This window comes from Epinephelus fuscoguttatus, linkage group LG6, assembly GCF_011397635.1.
Source record: "Epinephelus fuscoguttatus linkage group LG6, E.fuscoguttatus.final_Chr_v1".
Classification (NCBI taxonomy): domain Eukaryota; kingdom Metazoa; phylum Chordata; class Actinopteri; order Perciformes; family Serranidae; genus Epinephelus; species Epinephelus fuscoguttatus.
Window position 1 is genome coordinate 20,625,847 of NC_064757.1, and position 22,765 is coordinate 20,648,611.

At 41.2% G+C, this 22,765-nt stretch overlaps 1 protein-coding gene across 2 annotated transcripts in view; it reads left to right on the plus strand.

The window, feature by feature from the left end:
• Positions 1-774: 774 nt before the first annotated feature.
• Positions 775-22,765, plus strand: part of LOC125890468 (EGF-like repeat and discoidin I-like domain-containing protein 3) — a 149,661-nt gene continuing 127,670 nt past the window's right edge. For both annotated transcript variants that reach the window (XM_049579133.1, XM_049579134.1), the window contains exon 1: positions 775-1,195. In XM_049579133.1, the coding sequence (XP_049435090.1) occupies positions 1,132-1,195 (64 nt within the window). In that variant the 5' untranslated portion in view covers positions 775-1,131. The remainder of the gene's footprint in view (positions 1,196-22,765) is intronic.

The window sequence follows — 22,765 nt, forward strand, 5'->3', positions numbered from 1 at the left end:
CTATTGAGCATTAACCTTGTATCTAATTGACATTGCAGAATGTTTTAGGTGATCCACGATCTGCACCAGGATCAAACCCATCAAGGCTTTCCAAAGAGAAGGTAGCTTATTGATACAAATGTCCAACTTCCTGGGGTTTAAACAGGAAGTCATGGGGAGTTTAAAAAAAAGAGAGAGAGGTGAAGGAAAGGCAAACGAGGATGATTATACACAATTTAAAGTCCAAACCCCGGCAGACTTTTTTTTTGGAAATGCTCTTCAGGAGGAGGAGGAGGAGGAAGAGGAGGAGGAGGATGAAGAGTTGTCTCCATCAGCGAGACAGCGCCCCAATCGGTTTTACGGTGACCGACCGTGAAGCGCACATCCCCCGGTGAGCCAAACGGACTGTCCTTGAGGCTGCGTCAAATTGCAGCGCCTCACCGGGATGTTAAGTGATTGTACCTTTCAAAACAAAAGCTTAACTTCTTCAAAGAGTTAAATTATGAAATATATGCTGTAAAGCTTTATGAATGGCATTAAATAAAACAATAATAATAAAAAAAGCAAATTGCATAAAAAAGGCTGACCAGTGACCACCAGCTTGCACATGCCCTCATAGCTTATGAAAGACTAATGAAATAATGAGAAAATATTACCTCGAAAATTACATGTATTAACCCTTTTTTGCTTTTTTATGAATCCAATGCAGCACATTTTGAGTGAAAATTAATTAATTACTTGGTTTTATTTTATAGGTCTGTGCCGGAAGTGATGATGCGCGTCTTTCATGGCCACTTGACAGTAGATGTCCAGGAGCTCTGAGCGCACACGCCGCGCTCTCCACTACATCGCACCACTGCGGTAGGAGCGGGGAAGGCAGCAGCAGAGAGGGGGGACCCGGCAGGCACACTTCACTTGTTCCTGCACATAAAAAAAAAAAAAAGAAAACACAATCCAAGTGCAGAGCGCGTCTCTCTGCTGACTTCACCACAGAGGAGGACTTTACCTGAGAGGACATAATAGGCAACAGCTCCCCGGGGCAATCCTTACAGCCCAGCGAGAGCGAAGGACGGAGAACTTTTGGCTATTGCTCCGTGATTTTTTACCACACCTCCTGTCACCTTGGAAGTCAGACCTGTTTATTGTGAGAGGATGGGACCGCTACTCCTTTCCATCGCCCTGTGTTTGGGCGCCGCTGTCCCGCAGCATGTGAAAGGTGAGTGGGAAAAGTGTCTGGCTGTCATCATCGTTGTCCAAACATTTTTCTTTTGCACGTCTAGCCCTTTGGCGTGGGAGTACAATCAAATTGATCACCAGCTGTCGAAGCATCCTCACACAGGCTGCTGAAAGTGGGCAAGTGGAGTGATCATTTAAAAGGGGGAAGCCCACATGAATTACTGAAATGCGCGTCTATGGAGAGGCTGTGTTGTTTGCGGAATACGAGCAGCCTGTCAAAACGGGTTTGGCAACAGAAAACTACCGCTTGTAATTTCCGCATGACTCATTAGTTATTTGGTTTACTTGGGTTTTAGGACACTTGTTTGAGTCGATGGCACAGATCATTATTTTTGTTTTATCCGTGCGTAATTTCGCACAGATAAGGGGGCCAAAATTAGTTCGTGCACCAGGCGCGCACATTTTAAGGTAGAAATGTGCACTGCTCCAGTATTATGTGCGCCCTCGCGGTAATAATCTTCATCTGTTTGCTTCGCTCCTCTGTGATGCTTCCAGAGGATAAAAAGAAGCCGTGCGTCCAGATATAGCTCCGGTCGGTTAAGACACAAAGGACGTCACTTTTCCCTCTTTAACAAACTGAATTAAGAGAAAAAGATAAATGGAAAGATTTCCACAATGTGGGCTTTAGACAGACCAAGATGCTATCACTTAGAGGAGATATGCTAGAGAGACTCCTGTATTACAGCACCATTATTGACTAAGATGACGCCAGAGAAGGTCAGTTGTGCATTGCAAGTCTAATGTAGTCTCACCAAAAACTGCCTTATGTAGAGAGGAGAGCTTATAGATCCACCTGACCCACTGGATCAGCATTCAAATCATCTCACACACCCCCTCCTCCTTTGCCCTTCCAGTTTCTGGGAATTGGGATATTTAAGCTTTTGCCTGCTGTATTTTCTCCGTGATCAGTACCTGTGGGATCTGGAGAAAGAAAGCAGTGTAGCCCTTGTGGAAGTGGGTCATGCCATCCTTCCTGTCTCTATTCATTTAGCAACATGCTTACCTCACGAGTCACGCATGTCAGACAGACCTCAGTCTCTACACCAGGAGTGTGCCTTAAGCAGAGTTTCTTAGGCTCCCTAAGCCTCGCAGTGTCAACTCCAAATCAGCCGTTACAAGACATAATACTCCCTGGTAGGCCGGCATAATGAATGCAGAAGAAAAGCAGGGAGCTGTGGTGCCGTGGGTCGGATTGTTTCAAGGCTCAGCGAGTTAAAAATACACGTTGAACTTGTCCCTCAATTAATCATATCCCAGTTAAATTTGCAGTATTGTAAAGGGATTTTTGTCCATCTGTTTCCAAGTACAGCTGTAACCTCATTCACAGCAAGGAGCTGATGTGAGGAAGAGATGTAGGGTGGATGGAGGGTGTTAACAGTGTTTGATCTGTGTGTGAGCATCCTTACAACCATCACTGGTCGCCCTGGCAGCTATTTTAGCAATATAACTGTTCCAGAGTCAGACAGAAAGGGGCTCCAAAGGTCCATCAGCGTTCAAACTCCCCATCATAATGAATACACTTTAATAATGAGGGATCTTTGTTTTGCACAAAAGCTAAGTCATACTCACCTTTTGTGGTTGCTCAGTTGTCTTCAGAGACAGCTGCTAACAAACACTCTATTGAGGATGTCAGTGTGTGCCTCTGTCCACTGAAACAAATTGATGGGGTAGAAACATTCGCCTTCAGGTAAAACAGACTGCATTGTTCCAAGTCAGTGTGCAATACATCACTTCCTCTGGTTGGTTACTGGTGCTGACTCTCACACATTGTTTGGGATTCAGCCTGTCCGCCTGGACAAAGCACATGACTGCACCAGTTGGCCCTCTGTATGGAAATGTAAGATGCTTTTGTGCTTGTTTAGAGAGTCAGTTTTAATGAATTTTATGCATCTTAATTTTAGTCTCAGTCTTGTTATAATGGCCGCGCAATTAGAGCCTTTTAGGCAAATGGACAGCCATCTGGAGGGGCGATGTGAGTGTTTAGCTATTGGTGAATCATGATTAGTGTTAATATTGTTGGTCACTGTTCATTTCCCTCAAAGATTTCACTGGCTTAACACTGTTGAGAAAAGTTTGTCAGACACAATGCACTGATGCAGAAATGATTTCTAGAATGATGGTGGGTTTAGATTGGCCTGATCAGTTTCTCATCACGCTCGCTGAATGTAGATTACGGTCAGTCTAAAACTTGAGGGAAAGACTAACAGAAGGCGGCTTCCTTGCTGGCAGGAGTGACATCTGGTACATTTGGATAAACAATAGACCTGGCTGGTAATGAGACGGAGGGAAACTGTTGGCTGGATGTAACTTAATACTGCTTGGGATGTCATGGCGGTCATGGAACACCTACAACGCAGCACAGACTAGCTCACTTACATTGTTCTCGGATGCATCATTTCACTACACTGTGGGCTGTAACTGTCATGAGTAATATGGTGCGTTAATCACAGCAGAAACGTAGCTTCACACATGTAAACAAATGACTGCAGCTGTACAGTTTTGGCTGCAGCAGCTAGTTTATTAATTGTTTTGTCAAACGACAGAAAATGTCTCAATAAAGATTAGGATAAGTGATGAAACATGTTGCTTTAATTTTTCAAGCAAATTTTCCAAGTATTTGCTGGTAAAGCTCCTTAAATGTGATGATTTTCTATAGGGCTGCAACTTATAATGAATTTTTTGATTAATCAATTAGTCGTTTGGTCTGTTAAGTGTCAGAAAATGGTGAATATTTCAATTAGTGTTTTGATGTCCTCAAATGTCTTGTTTTGCCATCAAAATATCTAAAAAAAAATCAGTTTACTGGCAGAGATTAGCAAAGATACCAGAAAATATTTACATTTAAGAGGCTGGCATCAGAGAATTTTCATTCATCTTCTAACCGCTTCATCCTCTTGAGGTCGGAGGGGGGCTGAAGCCTATCCCAGCTGACATCGGGCGAGAGACAGGGTACACCCTGGACAGGTCGCCAGACTATCGCAGGGCTGACACATAGAGACAAACAACCATTCACGCTCACATTCACACCTATGGACAATTTAGAGTTACCAATTAACCTAGTCCCCAATCTGCATGTCTTTGGACTGTGGGAGGAAGCCGGAGTGCCCGGAGAGAACCCACGCTGACACGGGGAGAACATGCAAACTCCGCACAGAAGGGCTCCCACTCCCGGGATTGAACTGACAACCCTCTTGCTGTGAGGCGAGAGTGCTAACCACCACACCACCGTGCTGCCCATCAGAGAATTTTGAATAACTCAAACCAATTATTCTATTATCAAAGTAGTTGGCAAATAATTTCATAGCTGACAACTAATTAATGAATTCTTGCAGCTCTAATTTGACGCTTTTCTTTGCCACATCTGATTGTAAACTGAATATTTTTGGACCTTTCATCAAATTAAACAAGCTTTGTGAATATATTATCTTTGTGTTTCTTAGTGTTTGGGAAATTAAAACAGGTACTTTCCTCTGTTTTCTGATATTTTATAGACAAAATCAAGGAATAATAAAAGAATTATTTGTTGCAGCCCAAGTACTGGCCCTTTTTAATTAGCTGTCTTACCCTTGAAAACATACATGACTAAGTTAATTGTGTAGTTGTCCTTGGTTTACTAGAAATGAAATACTTTCAGGTCAACTGGTTGCGCCTGTGCTGAATAGAAATGGAGCTTGTGTTTTTGCAGACATTTGGGAATATTAGATGATCACGTTCACGTTCAGATGATAGGGATCCGTCTAGGAGCTCATTACATTTACTGGCCACTGAAGGTTATGGTGGATGCACAGGCGACTTTTAATAACACTGACTTGCAACCTTCCTCTACGTTGCCCTTCACTCTGGTTTTAAATGGCACCGTCTTCAATCAGCCGAGAGAGGTCGGACCTCTGTCAGATTAGTAGCCATGATAAACAAAGGAATGAAGGCAACTCATTGGACGGCAAGCCATGCACGAGGAAATGTTACATGGGATATCGGAACACAGGAATCAATCTGTGGTGACATTGGCTACTGTCTTTATTTTCCACATGTTTGTGGGACTTAATTGGGCTGTTCGGTGTCAGCGCAGATGCTCCTTAATCCCGTTAATAATTGAAGGAGAGTTCATTTGACTCCTGTGCTGACAAGTTAATGGATACAGGGCTATTTGTCTTTGCTGTAGTCGGGCCCTTGGTAGCCCTGCCTACATTTCATGCTTGACTTATTGGGAGGGCACTGGAGGGACAGTTAGAGAGGTTGCAAGGACACACGCTGAGGAAGTGCTTACAAAAGAACTTTAATACAAGAATGGACAGCACATTGGTGAAATAAGATGTTTGAGCCAACAAACACACATATAAGCTTTCAGGCAGAAACAAAATGACTGTGTCAGTCTTGTTCTCTTATGTCTTTGTATCCGATTTCCTCCCTTGTAATTGTGAAATCACCTGATACATGTCTGGCTCAACTAAGTTATTGGTGTTGGCATTGTACTGTGCTTTAGGCCCAGTTCTAGATTTTCAAGGTGACTTCAGGCTATCAACTTTGCCTTTGTACATCACACAGTGAAAAGGAACAGTGTGAAGTTGAACATAAAGACCGAGCAGCAGTAAAAATAGCCTCTTTTCACACAAGACTTTCCTATTTTTTCCCCTAATCCTTAAATCGATGTCTGATGTTTCTATTCACAAAACTCTGGAAACATTGATTCGGCATTTTCCCAGACATGTTAAAGGTCCAACGTTTACTAAAAGCAGCATGTTACATTATGACGGCTGGCTTAAGCTGCGATCTTCTTAGCATTCTATTAATGCCAGTGTCGAAATTCAGGCCGTGACTGTGCCAGGAAAGGGGAGAAAAAGGCCCTCCGAAACAGTGAAGAGATTATATGAACGTTTGTAGTGTCATTTCATGTTGAGAGGACTTCACTTTTTTTTTTAGCTAAGAACATGCAGCAGCACATCTTTTCATAGTTTGAGCATTCAGACGACCACATGCTGGTTTTAAGTAATCCCACTGGGTCACGAATAATGACTCAACTTTTGGAGGCACAAGCAGGCCCACAGTGCGGGCCCACATTGTGCGCGTGCGTGTGTGCGCGCGTGTGTGGCAAGACATTGCCGCTAATGAAGTTATATGATGTCTTGTTTGAAATGAACTGTAACATATTGTTTGGGATTGTTTGTGAGTTTGCTGAGGCTCACTTCTTTGTTGACTCACTAAAAAGAAATATTATAATAAGAGAAAAGGCATCCAGACAGAACACATTTAGCCTGAAGTGGCTAATGTAATTTCATGGTACAGTTGGCCTTAAATTGTTGTTTAGACAAATCATTTTTAACATGCAACTTGTAGTACAGGTTCAATATCACAGATACAATGAAATACAATGCATTATTCAGCAGTAATGGCACAGCAGTAAACCTTACGGTCGATGCAGAGCCTTGGCTGTGGCCCTCACAAGTGGTCTAAGCCATTGTGAGCAACTAAGAATTTTCCTAGTTGACCAATAGTCGTCATTTAGGGCCATTAGTCGACTAGTCGCCTGCATGTTTACGATATAAATATAATTATTAAATTATATATTTTGGGCAGGGCAACACAATGGTTGAGTTGAAGGTGTGAGAAAGAATAGTATCAGTAACATTGTTAACACTGTGCTACATTACAGAGAAATACAAAACCGTACTAATGAACCTTCATTAATATAGGCCTATATTTTATCTACAAGTGCACGTCACACACTGAGCGAGCCGCCTGTTAATGACGCTGTCGGCAAAGCAGTAATGACTGTGCTAAGTGGCTAATGGGCATGTAGCTACTTCCATGTTTCAGATGATGCGTCATGTTTGCAGTCGACCATTGAAGATGAGTTTACATATCAGCTTGGGTTCGTCCTTCACCTTCTCAAAATGATCCCACACTTTGGATTTCCTGCCGACATGTTATTAACTAGCCTGTGGAATAACCGCAGATACCAGCCCTGGAAATTAACGTAACTCCTGTCTGACTGCTGAGTGTGGCCATTTCCTGTGTCTGTCCTTGGACCAATGAAATCTTGCCGACTAATGACCTTTCTGGTTGATGAACGTTTGGTCGACTATTAGGGGGCAGTCCTAATTTCTATGCCACTGCGATGATACAGTAAAGTTTGATTGCTCTAACTAACATACCTAAAACACATATAAAACATGGCCAAATGAGAACAACATTAAACAATAGTACAACATTGTGCTTGATTGTAACTCACAAAATTCACAGGCAAAACAGTTGTCTTTTGCTGGACATGTTTTCCCCACATATGTACACAACATGCTAATTGTATTAGCATAAGCATCATGACCTTTCTTGTTGCATAAATTAGCCTTGTTGCTAGCTCATCTCCTCATATAAAGCCAGGACAAACATATGAAAGTGCTTTGTTGTCTTCACGTAAGTGATGTTCTTAATGACTAATTTCCCTGACATTTAAACAGAAGTTTGAACTTAGACTAGTCAACTAACCAAAAAGTAAGAAAACACTTAGACAGCAGTCAAAATTGAGCACAATTTGATCTTTAAGTTAAAGAAACATTAGGGGAATCAATCACAAGAGCCATTTGAAAGCGTTAATCACATTTTTCAACAACCAAATTGTATTTTAAATACTGCTGAAATATATGTGGCACTTTACACCGTGCATTATGAATACTGCACATTATCCTACAAAACATGACAACTCAAAAAGTCAACAGACAACATTTATTTACTATGTATTCAATGACCCAACTCATTTCTATTAAAAAAAAACATACACACACTCATGCGGTAAATCTCTCATGCGTGAGAGTGCATCCACCAATGATTTTCTGTTCACAAAAATAAACCTATCTATGCTGTGAGTATGGAGTTCAGTGCAGAAGTCTAAACCCCTCTTTAATGTTAATGTTTACTGATATTAAACAGTGATTAAATGAAAAAGCCTGTACCAACACTTTTGCATTAATCCACTTTAATGTGGCGCTAAAATAACACTTGGCTTTTAGCAGCATTCTTTGAAATTCATCTTGATACCAGGAAATCAAATCTAATTAGCACTGTTAAGCAACTGGTAGGAAGGAGGTAAAAGCTGTGTAGAAGATGATCAGCAATTTTTTATTCACTCACATACATTTGCTTCTGACTGCACCTGGGAAATATGGCTGAAATTACTCTCAAATTATTAGAACTTTTTTAATGTAATTATCACATTTATCACAGTGTGGGCTATAGTTTAATGTAGATGGATTGAGTAATTACTGATTAAACTCAATGAGATCACATACAAGCACAAATATTGGTTTACACTCAATTATAGTGTCACACTGCAACATCTTCATTATGCTTATTGCAGCATGTAGCTTTGTAGTTTTCTTAAAAACAGCATTCGAGGTGGTCGGGGTCTAAAGTGTCAATTGCATTAGACACAGTAGGCTTCTCTACCATCCACATATCAACAAAAATGATTAGAGCTCTTAATTTGAGAAATACAGCCCAAAGAATTCAATATTCGCCTTGTCCCTAAAGCTGCATTCCTTATCCTCATTCTCTCTCATGAAAGGGGAAAGCACAAATTTAACTTAATGTAATTACTTGCCTTCTATTTATTCGCCCACCTACATCAGTCTGTCTGTTATTTGCAAATACAAGCAAGTACATATCAGCTCTGTGCATGCCAACTGTGCAATATTTTCAATATAACTTAGCAAGCAGACAGCCTAAGTATTAACTAAATAGCTATGTTAACTGTAAACAAAAAACACCCCAAGTTACAGCCTGCAGTCTGCACCAACAATAAGGCCATGTAATTACCGCATGAATTAATCTCTTTTGCTCGTTTAATTCTTTTGTGTTTTAAACACCTGTGTCGACACAAGAAAAGTGAGTCATTCTGTTAAAATATTGCGAGACAGCCAGCGCGCTTGTGTGTGTGTGTAGGAAGGGAGCTGGGAGGCTGTAATGCAGAGTTCACTGACAACCATCAGGGTGGTTTTTATTGCACTCCTTGCGCGAGCCAAACAGAATTTTTGCATTGTAGTGGGAACAGGTACTGAGTTCTCTGGACCCACCCATTTTTTTTTGTCAGGAGAGTGTCAGAACAGCATCAGCCACTCACTATCAGTGCTGGCTATGAGTGAAAGAGTCCACCTTCCCACAGCAGATCAATAAACAGAATAAATTATTTGGGATTAAGTGTAGAACTGCAGCAGTCTGTAAATCAGAGGTGTGAACAGTTCCAGTCTGTTTAAGCTCTATTGTGAGAGCAAAGCTTCAAAACAGTGAGATTAAAAAAAAAGAATTTGTCTTTGTGCAGAGTTTAAAGCCTGTACATGGATGGATGAATGATGCATAGACCTTTGATTGTTTAAATGTTTTATCTTTACACAAAAAGCCAGCTCCTGACACATTTTTTCGATGTAGTATCTGCTCGGTGTGAGGATATAAATGTCTTTTATGCTTGTAATTTATAGTCTTTCCATCTCTCAGAGACTCTTTTCTAACAATTTGTGTGTAATGCTTTTAGTTTTATGGTCTTGTCAGGTGTGTGTTGGCCACCGTGTTTCGTATAAAGTTTGTAATGGGACAGGGTTTTGTGGGTTATTTTTCAAATAAACCCAAAGCTTGCAACATTCATGCTTGTGTTTATTGGACAAGCACGCTTTAGCAGACTGAAGTAAAGCCTGCTTTAGCCAAAATCAGATTGAGTAGTTAAAGCAATGAGCTTTGCTTTGGTCAGATAAAGACTCTCTGTTGGGCTATGGAACGCCACTGCATTTTCAATAAGCTCAGTCTACTTATTTGAGATCAGATGGGTGCAGGTGGCTTAAATTCTTACTTCCAACAAGCCCTAAGGAGATCTGAAGTACTTGTTATTCAAGAGGCATACTTAAATCATGAGCCCCCAAGTTACGGTTTACACACTGGGGTCAAAACAGTAACTTAAATCATTAACCCCTTTCTTCTTTTGCGTGAACGTTAGAGCTTAGATTCTCTGCCCGAGCCCGAACCCAACCCGACCCGTGGGCTGGGTCGGGCTGTAATTAAATTGCCACTATCCTCGGGCTCGGATGGGTCGGGCTCCTTATAATAGACCTAGGCTATGGAACCAACTACTTATCACACCTGGGGGGGGGGTGAGTTGTTGACGGTGACAACGTGTGTGTCGGCTTGGTCGAGTGAACCAAGTGCAGCACAATGCTGGTATATGACAGCAAAAAGACAGCGACCTTGACACTGAAGAGGCACATGACGAAGGCTTGCCATGGAAAGAAAGACGGGAGTCAGCCTTCAAGGTCCATGTTCATATCCTTAAAAAAATGTCGGATTTAAACTGGGCTTGGGCTCGTAATTACAAGCAAAGGGAAGGGCCAGGCTGGGCTCGGACAGAGCATGCACGGGCTCGGATGGGGTCAGGCTGGATTTTTTGGGCCCGATCTAAGCTCAGAAGCTAACAGAAGCTAAAAGTAGAGATGCATAGTCATCTAAATGAATTAAAAAGTAGTCATTGGTTGAAAATAATGCTCAAATCTCAAAAATTGTTGTGCCAGGTGCCATCCATCTTTTGATATACTCTTTCCATCCATACATCATTCTGATTATCTCTTTCTTTCTCCTCACTCACGTCGGTAACGAGGGACGTGTGGTAGATACAGGCCTTGATTTCAGATCTGTCTTTGCATTTCATCTCATTCCCAGACTCATCAGCTCTGTAATCTACTGCATTATAACTTATTTGATTATGTCAATACCTGTACTGTTGGTGCCGTGTTTATGTCTGCGTGTGTGCAGTTGTGTGGGTTTGTGTGCTCGAAGCTGGGAGAGGTAACCCAGAAATGTCATCACACAAAATCTAGGCAGCAATTCTGGCTCCTTACTGCAGTGTGGATGTGCATCCATACTTCACTCATTTGCCAAAAAACAAAAACAACATCCCTTTATTTATCATGTCAGCCAGCCCGCTTTTGCACTAAATTGCGCTCAATGCCAACAAGAGGGTGTTTGGTGAGGGGCTGAGAACAAGACAGAGTGTATCTGTTTAAAGAAATGTTTAAAAATGTTCTTGATATATTTTTTGATATCAACAATCTGTATATGCCAGATTTTAACTAAGAGCCTGTTCTTCAACTCAGATATGAACAAACTGCCCTGGGCTGGTGCCAAGTACTTTTCAGAAGGGTTATATGAGGTAATAGTATAAAGTATATGCATGCTATCTGTTGAGAAGTAAAGTGCAATTTTTAAAAGTGGAACATCCCCAATCCAGATGTTGTAGTTTACCCTTGGGGTCTGCAGTACTAGGCGGGGGTGGGGAGGGAGAGCTGAAAGCCAGGATGGGAATTGCCTTTAATGTGAAGTTCAATAAACAGCAACCACTCACCTTCAGACTTCAAAGTAAAGCCCATTAGAAAACTTGCAGTCCATTGTTACTTATAAAAAGGGCAAGGGTTGCAACAAGTTGCGCCATTATGGTAATTGTTAGGTACAGCTATAGAAGTAGTGATTAGGGTGTAGGTGCTGTGATGGGCCAACAAAAGCCCTGATGAAGTGAAACATGTCTGAGACAGTGAAGACAAGCAACAGCTCTTAGGTGCTTGTTTCAAGCCCTGTCTACATGGATACAGATATTTTTCTCCTACGTTTTAACAACCTTTATTTTACAAAATCTCTCAGTCGACACCTGAATGCAAAAATGACCCAGTTAGCTGTCTTCAGCAGTCACTCCTAGACACTAATGTAGTGTGTAGAGTGTATAGGCAAAAGTTGCCTTTTTTAAAAAAAAACAATAGGAGATCTCATCACAGTTGAGCCCTGTTCGATATAAGGACAAAGGAGCTCAAACATGCTAAAGTTTTCCTTCCACTCCTCCTCATTAACATTACCATTCTTAAAATTGTCCCACCATCTGCTGGTTCGACCGTGTTTGATCCATTTCTGGCGCACTTTAAACTGCGGATGTTAAAGGGATAGTGCACCCAAAAATGAAAATTCAGCCATTATCTACTCACCCATATGCCGAGGGAGGCTCAGGTGAAGTTTTAGAGTCCTCACATCCTTGCGGAGATCCAAGGGGAGAGGGGGTAGCAACACAACTCCAGCTAATGGAGGCTGACGGAGTGTCCTGAAGCCCCGACATAAAAAGTTGTTTCTACCCCTTCTCCTTTGGGATCTCCGCTAATATCCCTTTAAGGTGAAGCAAAAACACTGAGCACAGCAGATGCCTCAGTTCTTCCGTGGAGTGGTGCAACAATACTAAGTTTAAGTGTAAAGTGCTCATTAAAACCAAGCAATGCTTACAAACCATTAGCAAACTGGCAGTCTGCCAGTGCTGTTGTTGTTTCTACCATATTCTTGTTTTACACAAAGCAACAATGGGCATGTAAACGCTCCGTTTTACGTGTCCACACAGATAAACACTTACTGGAGTTTTGAAAAATCTGCATTAAAGGGTGTTTTAAACAGTCTTTGTATTTGTAACCTTAAACTCCATTTGTGTTTGGATGAGAGGCCAAACTATAGAGGAGAATATGTGTTTATAAATATTAGGGGTGTAATGGTACACAAAAATCACGGTTCGGTACGTACCTCGGTACACAAGTCACGGTTCGTTTTTTTTCGGTACAGTAATGAAAAAAATAGACATTGTTTGAATGAAAATAGAAATATAAAAGTGAAAAATAAAATCCTGCTGTTTTTTTAACACATTTTTTGAATGAAAAATATAAATATAAATTTCTGCTTTAAAACAATTTTACTCAATAAAAATAAAAAGTATAGTGCAGCTGGTCAGCTTTAAAGCCTGCTCAGATTCAGTTTTACTAGGAACTTACTTAGCTTTCCCACTTTGTTAAAGTGCAGTAAACAAAACATGCTTATATCTAAAGTGCAGCTTAAACAATTTACTCAACTCTAATGGCGTTGGTTATTTCTTTAGCGTGATGGTCAGGGAAACGCTCTTCTTTTTAAACGACGACGATATCATAGTTTGCACCAGATTGCTTTTTCTAGTCGTGCCGGTTAACGTTCAAACTCGGGTGGTGTCGCTTTAGATGCGTTAGCATGTTAGACGTGTTTCCAAGTACATACCGGACTGCTGTTCTGCAGTGTCAACACACTGCTTTTGTCTTGTCAACTTGTTTATTTCCATCTTCGTATTTTACCCAGAAACCAAAGTGTTCCCGAACGGAGGACTTAAGGTTTGCGGGTGGGTCTTCAGGTTCGTCAGGCTCACTTGCCATGGGGTCCATGTCATTGGTTCGACAGCCCATGAGTCCGACTGTGCGCGGTGCTGAACGGCCGCGACTGGCTTGAGGCGGAGCAGGCTCACGGCTTATGTGTTTGTCACTTTCTTTTTCATTTTAACCCACACCATGCACAAAGTGAAAGCGGAGATTTACGGGACTCGGTCCGTCGGGGAACTAGATATTTTAAATGGTTCGACTCGCAAAAACGGAATTAAAATAAAACAAAATAAAATAAAATAATATCCTGCGCCCAATAATTCGGTACAGGGTCGTGCCGAACCGAAAGTCGCGTACCGAACGGTTCGACACAAATACATGTACCGTTACGGCCCTAATAAATATATCTCTATACATGTAGACAGGGTCTCAGATGAGACTGAAAGACAGGAAGTGACAAATATCTGCTAGAGTTTGTAAGAGGAAGAATTAGAATTCAGCTTAATGCCAATGGGCAGCATACAGTTTGTGTTGTCCTGCTATTTAGCTTCTTCAAAGTAGAAGTAGAAGATATACTTTATTAATCCCTGAGGATTCACTCTGTTGTCATATACACACAGGCCAGAAATACACACACGACTTATACATGCATTAAATGGACAGATGTCGGAGTGAAAGGGGCTACACATGGACAGGCCCCCCGAGCAGTTGGGGGTTTTGGTGCCTTGCTCAAGGCAGGAGGCAAACTGGCACCTCTCCAGCTACCAGTCCACACTCCACATTTGGTTCGGATCGGGACTTGAGCCAGCAACCCTCCGGTACCTAACCCAACTCCCTATGGACTGAGCTACTGTTCAGCTGCTGCTGCACTGACTTTATTTCAGTGAGAAAACAGGCGAGCTGATTGTCACTGGAGCCACTTGTGTAGGATATGTCAATATATTTTTAAAAGGACAGCAGTTAAAATAATGAGATGGTTTTATTATGAAAAAAAGAATTTATGAGTAAACAAGATCATATAACATCTCTATATTAAAAATAGTCCCTTGTTACACATTTATCAGCATTTTAACAATGCTGCGATGAGTTTTGTCTGTGTATTTCCTGAAAGAGTCCTCTCTATAGACAGTAAGGCTCACAGACATACTAGTGATGAGATACAGCTACCCTGAACATGTGGAACACGCCAAAAAGTTCACTGCAGGTGTGACTGCATTGTATATCACCATACACCAGTCTTGGTTTGTGTGATTGAAGTCATCACTGAGGAGCCTGCAGCTTACCACTGAAATACAAGGGGCACGGACACAGTGTGACACTTCTGCCACAGCGTGCCCACAGCAGAGCGCGTTCATTATGATCAACTGAAGCTGCTACACTGACCACAGAAACCGCGCACACCTGTGAGTTCATCGTGCTGCTCATCTCTATTTTTACTGCGTGGCCCTCCAACAGGCCGAAACTACACAGAACTGTGTGAAAAACAAGTAGTCTGTTTTTAAAAGGATTCAAGAAATACCTCAGTGTACCAAAGCAACCTCGTGGGTGTTTTTAGGTTTCACATTAAAATAAATCAATCAAATCAATGTATCCTGTAGTTAAAATGATCCAGTTAATTAATTCAGTCCCAGTTAATATAGCCCACACTTTCAATCCCTACATAACCAACTGCATCATGACTTGGCAAAAGTCAAGGATGGAGTGTGTAGCAGGTAAAAAAACCCTGCTCTGCTTCACCTATTGGACATGCCGCATCTGCGCTCCATGTATTTTGGCCATTAAGGCATGAGTCACAGTACACCCTGCACACACTGTCACAGGGTTGATATAGATAGATACAGTCTCACCCTCTGGCATCACATAATTCATCAAATAATTATGATGATCTTTGTGTTTTTAACATGATGAGTGAAATTGTTGGATGCTGTATGAACAGATGCAGTGTACTCGGGGTGGGGGTGGGGGTGGGGATCAATATAGCGAAGTATTGCAATATTTTTGTGTGGCAATATCATATCATCACACAGTGCCAAGTATCTTTTTTTATATAAATTACAAATATTACAAATACAAATTAAGAATAATGCATTTTGCTGCTGCTGCAAAAAGAAAATGGCTGAAGTGAGATGAACAGACTGAAAATTTTATCTTAATAGATAAAACAGATGTTGACAAAGTTTTCCTTTGGGGACACAATTTACAGCTGAATGAAAGTAATTCAGTCAGGAAGACTTTAGTCAAAGAAAACATTATTTCATTTTGCAGTGTTATATTTGGCGGTATGGCTCTGTTCTGGGGCCCCTCTGCTTTTCCTTGGGCTTATGCAGAAAGCCTCTTCCACGCACCTATGTGGAGGGCACACCTCTCAGCCCTTTTGCCTGCCTGTGTGGAAAGCCTAAGGCGGTGAGAGCACACCTGCCTGCCCTTCCACGTGCAAATGAGGAAAGCCTGAGGCAGAGAGGCAAACCTCCCTGCCCTTCCATGTGCCTACATAGAAAGCCTAAAGCAGGGAGAGCAGCAGCAAAGACCTCCCAGGAACAGAACAGAGCAGGATCAATGACAAACAGAAATGACATGGATAAGTCAGATATAGCCTGAAAAGGAGGAGCTGGGGTGGAGACGGGTTGCAAAGGGGCTTGCAGAGGAAGCAGCAACAGTAGGCAGGCCAGAGCAGTTTAAATAGGGCGCCTTGAATGAGATTCGCCTATAGTTGCATAGAAATCAGCTGACTCTGTTCCATCAACCAGCGGCTCCATCAGTTAATTGGCTGTTTGAGATCAGTTGATGTAGCTGGGCTGTGAGCTGAGCTTGACATCATGTCCTGCCTTAACTAGCACTATGCTCAGTTAAAGCGAATACTTAGCATACTGCAACACATTTCAAATTACAATAATATTGTATCGTGACTTTAGTATCATGATAATATCGTATCGTGGATCCTCTGGTGATTCCCACCTCTACAGAATACATTATCATTGACTGTATTGTAAAGTATGAAGCCACATCACTGGTTTTGTCACTCTTGTCTGCATATTTTAAAGACTTAGTACATTTTAGGGAAACAATGAGAGGCAGCAGAAGGAAAGACAGGATAAAAGACATTAATTCAATAATAACCCAGCAGTGACATGAAAGGAGAGGATTTTTAACTACGACACTCTTTGTATTGTCATTTAATGACAATTACTGCAACAGCATCTTGACATGGACCTCTTAAGCTTTATCCATGAACTGCAAAGCTGTCTAGACCTTATTTACCGTTTCTTCACACTTTTATTTTCAGAAATTTTGGTCGTACTTTGTTTTGTTTCCATGTTGTACATCTGAGTTAAATCCACCGACACCATTCACCATGCTGAGTGATGTCTCCTATTTTGCTTCTAAACCAGGTAGTTTGTCAGTGTGGTCTCTGTATAATTCACCACTGTTTGAGGTATGAAATATTTACGAGTGTGATCTTTCTAACCCGTCTCAGCTGTTCTAGGTCGGTAGGTGTGCTCCACTGCAGATGCAGGCAAAGTCTTAACTGAAGTGCGTTGTGAACAATATGCTTGTAAATCCTGTACTGTAGTGCTGAAGCTGTGAATGGTATGGCAAGTTAAATTAGCGGTTCGAAAGTTTAAATCACAGTGCATATTTTTAACCAGGTTCAAAGCACTGAAGCGGAATCTTTGTGGGATATCTCACCCTCTCCTTCTCTATCTCTCTGTCTCTCTCCCTTTCTCTCTCACACACACACAAACTCCAAAAGTTATAATTATAACACATCAAACCACAGTTCCAAGGTGGCTGCTGCAGCTGGGCAAAGATTTGGCTTGATGTTATGAATAAAACAATTTCATAGCTTTTGCTTGCTCTGTGTATTGGACTTGTATGTTTGATTGTGGAACGTGAGCTTATTGCGCAGATGCATGCTTGTCTGTTGTGTCTGACGTCTGTGGAGCTGCCCGTGTGTTTGATTGGTTTTCAACACGTGTAAAGTCTGACATAGTTTATTTACATTCTCCTGCTCAGCTTTGCTTCCACAGCTGGAGTAAAATGAGTGTTTATTCAAAGAGATGCAGAATAATCACTGAAAAGTAGCTTCAGTGTAACATTTTGATGTCCAGTAATCAAGTGTGACTGTACATCATCACTCATAAAGCTACTGTAAACTGAGCCTTGTCTTGCTCAACACAGTGGCTCTTTGAGGAAGTAGCTCCCGCTGCATAAAATTCACTGACCAAGGAGTAAGCAGGATGAAGAAATTCAATTTGTCAAGGCTTGCCCTTTCCAGTACACACAATGCACAGCTTAGGCCAGCGGGTGTGAAGTATGAGTGGAACAAGGATCAGAAAATATTGTGTAAATATTGTGTACAAGTCTTGGTGTACTTCTAACATGCATATAGTGTAATAGAGCAACAACACATGCAGCGTTCTATTTTCACAGTTTAAATTGCTGGTATGACCTTAACCAAAAAAGCAACAGTAACATATGAGAGAACTAGTGGTGCAGCATTTGTTAAGGCCTTTACACACTAGGGGTGTTTTTTTGGCAAGTAATTCCCACGGCAATGTGTGAGAAATTCTCGAACTTTTAATTTTGCCAAAAAATTCAAACTGGACGAGTATCACGCAGCAAAGAAGTGACAGTTTGTTAGTTTGTTTTTTTTCGAGACAAGGTTGATTTTTTTAGGGCTGTAGTCAACCAAAGAAAATCTTGGTCGACTAAAGTCACACATAATCTTCAACTAATCGATTAGTCGTGGGAAAAAAAAATCTGCATGTTAGTTTTACTTCTGCGGTGGTGTGTCTGTGTCACTCTGCAGTTACACCTCCAAAACACCAGTCGGCGGTGGAGGACTGTGTTAAGTGCTGTAAAGTTTAGTTCAACTCAAACTTTATTTATATAGTTGATTCAAAACACACATTAAACATGGCTTAATAGAGAAATTTCAGACACAAGTATGCAAATTGGCTTCACTATAAATCGCAGAACTGACAGACAAACACTTGTCTTTATCTGGACACATTTCCCCCACCAATACAACATGCTAATGTTATTAGCACAAGTCTATGGCATTTTACATTGTATAAATTAGCCTAGCGTCTAGCGAGCTTTTCCTCTTCTTATATAAAATCAGGGACAACAGCAACATTCAACAGGTAATGGCACTCAATGTGGCTCCATTACAACTCACAACATTCACCGACAAAACAACTGTCTTACACTAAACACGTTTTCCAAGCAAATACAACATGCTAACGTTATTAGATCCAGTCTATGGCATTTTACATTGTATAAATTAGCCTAGCAACGAGCAGAGATTTCCTCACCAGGATAAATCCCGAAGTATAAATCCCTGAAGGATAAATCACACACACGACTTAAAATGCTGTTTTAGTGGAGGCTTTACTGTCTTCACAATTTATTGTTTCTTATCTGTTAAATACAAGTAAATACAAGCTTCGTTTCCACTGAGGGAAATGGTTTCAGCTTACAGAAACAGACAGGAGGTCTGCGTCACCACGATGCTGAGCGTGAAGGTGGGTGAGTCCAACTTTCTGTCAACAAAGGGGGTGTTTTGAAAACACCCCCATTTTCACAGGTAACTTAGCCTGTCCCCCCACCACAGGGAAATAATGGATTAATCCTGGAAAGCTGTTGATGTAGCACTTTTCTCCTTATGAAAGTAACACAGCGATTATTCATCTAATGAGAATTTAGTCAGATGAGAGCATAGCAACCAAATAATCGACTAGTTGACCAGGAGATTACAGCCCTAGATTTTTCTGAGCTTTCACACCACGATTGAGGCATTGACCAATCACGTTGTGCGTAACAATAACAACACAGAGCCTCAGCAGTCGGACCGCAAACTTGACAAGGCAGTGCATATACCAGATCCACCACTTCCCTTCTTACCTTTCACGATCAATCCCCAGACGTACGCTATACACTGCTTAACTGTTTACCAGAGGGAACACAAATTCACTCAGAGCATTTTGTTTAAAGGAAACTCAAAAAATAGCTTACAGTTGCTTAGGCTATACAACCACTTACTCCAGACAGACTGCCAGGCTCTGCTCAGGGTCAATAGGATCCTGGTAGTTGGTCCTCTGCCTCCTCAGATGCAGTGCGAGAATCCTTAAAAAGACCTCGAATGGTTGTCTTTATTTTTCTAAAGAGAAATGAGCTGGCACACAACTATTTGAACCTTTAACTGAAGTGTTGCAACTATTGCAAAATCACATCACTGCTGGTATGAATAGTTTTCATGAGAAATTTTTGCAGGTGAGTATTTCACATTTTCTTGTATTTGTCACATCCCTGTTGTGTAATGACCTTTAGCTGTATGACCATACATTCTCCAATAAAACCAATGTACTTTAAATTAACTGGGACAATATGATAAAGCATACTGTATTTAAGTAATGTGTGTTTTATGTGAGGTCATCTTCAGAAGAGACTTTAAAGGAATAGAAGGACATTCTGTTCAGTATCAAGCTGTAGTTGTTAGGTCTTTAGTTGGATAGGGTTTGTAGCTAGGGACAGCAGACCTTTAGCTTGTGTCTCATTTGTTTAATCTGTACAAAAACCAAAGTCATAAAAATGATTTGCAGTTTTACAGGAGGTTATGTGAAGGACAATTTAATGAAGTCTCGCATCCACCGTCAGTGTGCCAGACAACCTGCAGAGATTCCAGAAAGTCATAACTCCTAGCCAAGAAATAGTCTGGCACGGAATTCCCCGTAAAATGGCAAATTGGTTTTTGCCATCACTTTGATTCATGCATGGATTAAACAAATGAGATATACTGTGACAATTAGTGAGCTTTAAAGCTGTTTGGAGGCATATTTTGGTTCTTTCAGACCGAGCTGGGCTAGTTGTCTCTTCTTGTTTCCGGTCTTTATGCGAAGCCAATCTGCTGCTGGCTCCGGCTACATACAGAGCAGAGAGACATGAGAGTGGTATCGATCATCTCATCTAACTCTCCTCACACATACTTTCCAAAATGTTTCCTTTACTGCAAAGAAAAACTAATAATCATATATTAATATGTGATTAATACTGAATTAAATGGTTTTTCGAGGTTTGATTGAACTTAGGATAGAAGCTATGTGTTTCTTCCCATCTCTTTCACACGCAGGAAAAAAAGACTAAACATTTGAATTTGCCGTACTAGTGGATCCTTTGTGGATTTTGAATCACAGTGTTGCTCAGTCACAGAATGCATTTGTGTGGCATAATTTCCCTTTCATCCAAAATGCCACATGGAAAACATCAAGACAACAAGAGAGCTAATGAGGTAAACATTTAGCGAACAGGGTCACAGAAATGCCTTCATGTGCTGTTGAATATGCATTAATCCTGTGAATTAGTGACACACTTTTCAAGTAAAATGCTTTTCCCCCCTTGCCCATTTTTTTTTCCTTTCACTCTCTCCTCGCCTGTTAATCTGCACTGGCATTTCCCATCACAGACACCTTCCTCTTCAGCGGTTGCTGTGAAGATTCAGATGAGATGTGAGCTCCACGTCTTTATACATGTTTGATGAATCTTTTTATTCCACTTCTGGGATACAAGCTAGAATGTGGGAGATCTTGTCTGGAAAAAAGGTACAAAAGATGGGAGGTTTCCAAGTTTGTAATGAGGCTAGCAAGGCTCTCCTGGCTCACGAGCAAACTAGGGCATCTGTAATGAGCGTGCAGAGAAACGATGGGGTGGGGGTGGGCAGGGGGGCAGAGAGAGTGGGGAGAGGCATGTTGCAAACCTGAAGTGAGACACAAGCTCAGCTGTCCAGTGGATGTGTGGAGGAAGGAGGGGCCAGGCGTACTGTAGCTCCCACTCAGCAGGAGATGAATGAATCTGGTCATTTCCACTGCCTTTCAGACCTAAAGTGTGTTTCCCAGAAACCCCTAGCTTAATTTTAACAGGGCATACAGAATTTTAATATATCTATAATATTTTGCAGATGGGTGGTGAAAGACCTAACAGTGGTTATCAGTGCATGAAAGCACAAAAACTACCATCAGCAGAAGGTTTCAGAGACATTCATAGGAATTTAAGTGCCTGTTATTTCGGGTAGACACTATTCCTAGTTTTGCACTGGCATGTAAGTGTATGTTACGGCATGATAGTCCCACGCAATCCTGCTACATACACCTGCAAACAATAATAATAATAATACAGAAACCTGATCTGTATTGAATGTTGCTGCATTTCCAAAGTGACATTTCTCTCTCCGTGCATCATTGAAAAGAATACTTTGAATGCAGTGAAATGTTTATGAGCCATAGCGTCTCTTAACTTGCAAGAACCTGAAATAGGATGCAATATGAATTATGTTAATTAACACAATCAATCATAGGGCCTTGATGTTATGTTTCTCTGCCTGTCTTTAACAAACAAATGACAGAGATTTGGTTACCATGGTGATTTATCTTAAGAGATCGCTAAATTAGTATTGTAATCACAAGGCATGTACATGTTTTAAACATTTTTTCCCCCTTTCATACATAACAACTGTTGATATCATTGTTTTGGATGGTTACACTACACAGATTTTCCATGATGAAGATCAGTGGACTCATATTTGTCAACTCCACATTCCTACTGATGCATAAATAACCATGTAACAATATTAGGAGTGCCTTAATCATCATTAATTAAATCCTATTATTGGCCTAAAGGGATAGTAAACCTAAAATAAATACTCTCAGCAGTTAACTTGCCTCTGAGCAGTTTTTATCACTTACCTGCCGAGGCCATCACATAAAATAAATAGCTTTACAATATAAAAATCAGCGACGGGCGATCAGAGGTTAGCTTGGTGTGTGAGACCCAGTGTCATGAGCGGATGCTACTGTATATATGAAAGGAAAAAGCTCAGGTATAGTGCGTTGTGCTGGATCTGAAGGGTTACACCGTCTCGACTTGGGTGAAGAAGGTTGCCAAATCCAATTTTCTACTACTCCGTGAATTAGGCATTCATAAAGGGGGCACAACGCAGGCAGGGAATTAACCTTGTAACATTTATATTAGGGGGTGCTTCTGCATCTGATTGTGTTTTATAGTAGTTTAAAATGGCAGCATGGCGTATTATCCCTTTTAATCTCCTCGTATAAGTTAGCATAAGTATTTTAATATCTTAAAATCAATGCATCTAAAATGCTACCACAGTTTTGGAACCGACGCACATTTTTATTCCATAGTGACTTCTTGGTTTATACTGTACATGTGTAACTGTTTCACCTGAGGAAAGCTCGGGTCCTGGGTCCCAGGTTGCTGCAAAAGCCGGTGAACCCTCAAGACACCGGGCTGAGTGCATTATCGCTGCCCCTGGCCCATGATGAGGAGAGGTATCGATCTTATCCTCAGACGAAAGCCCT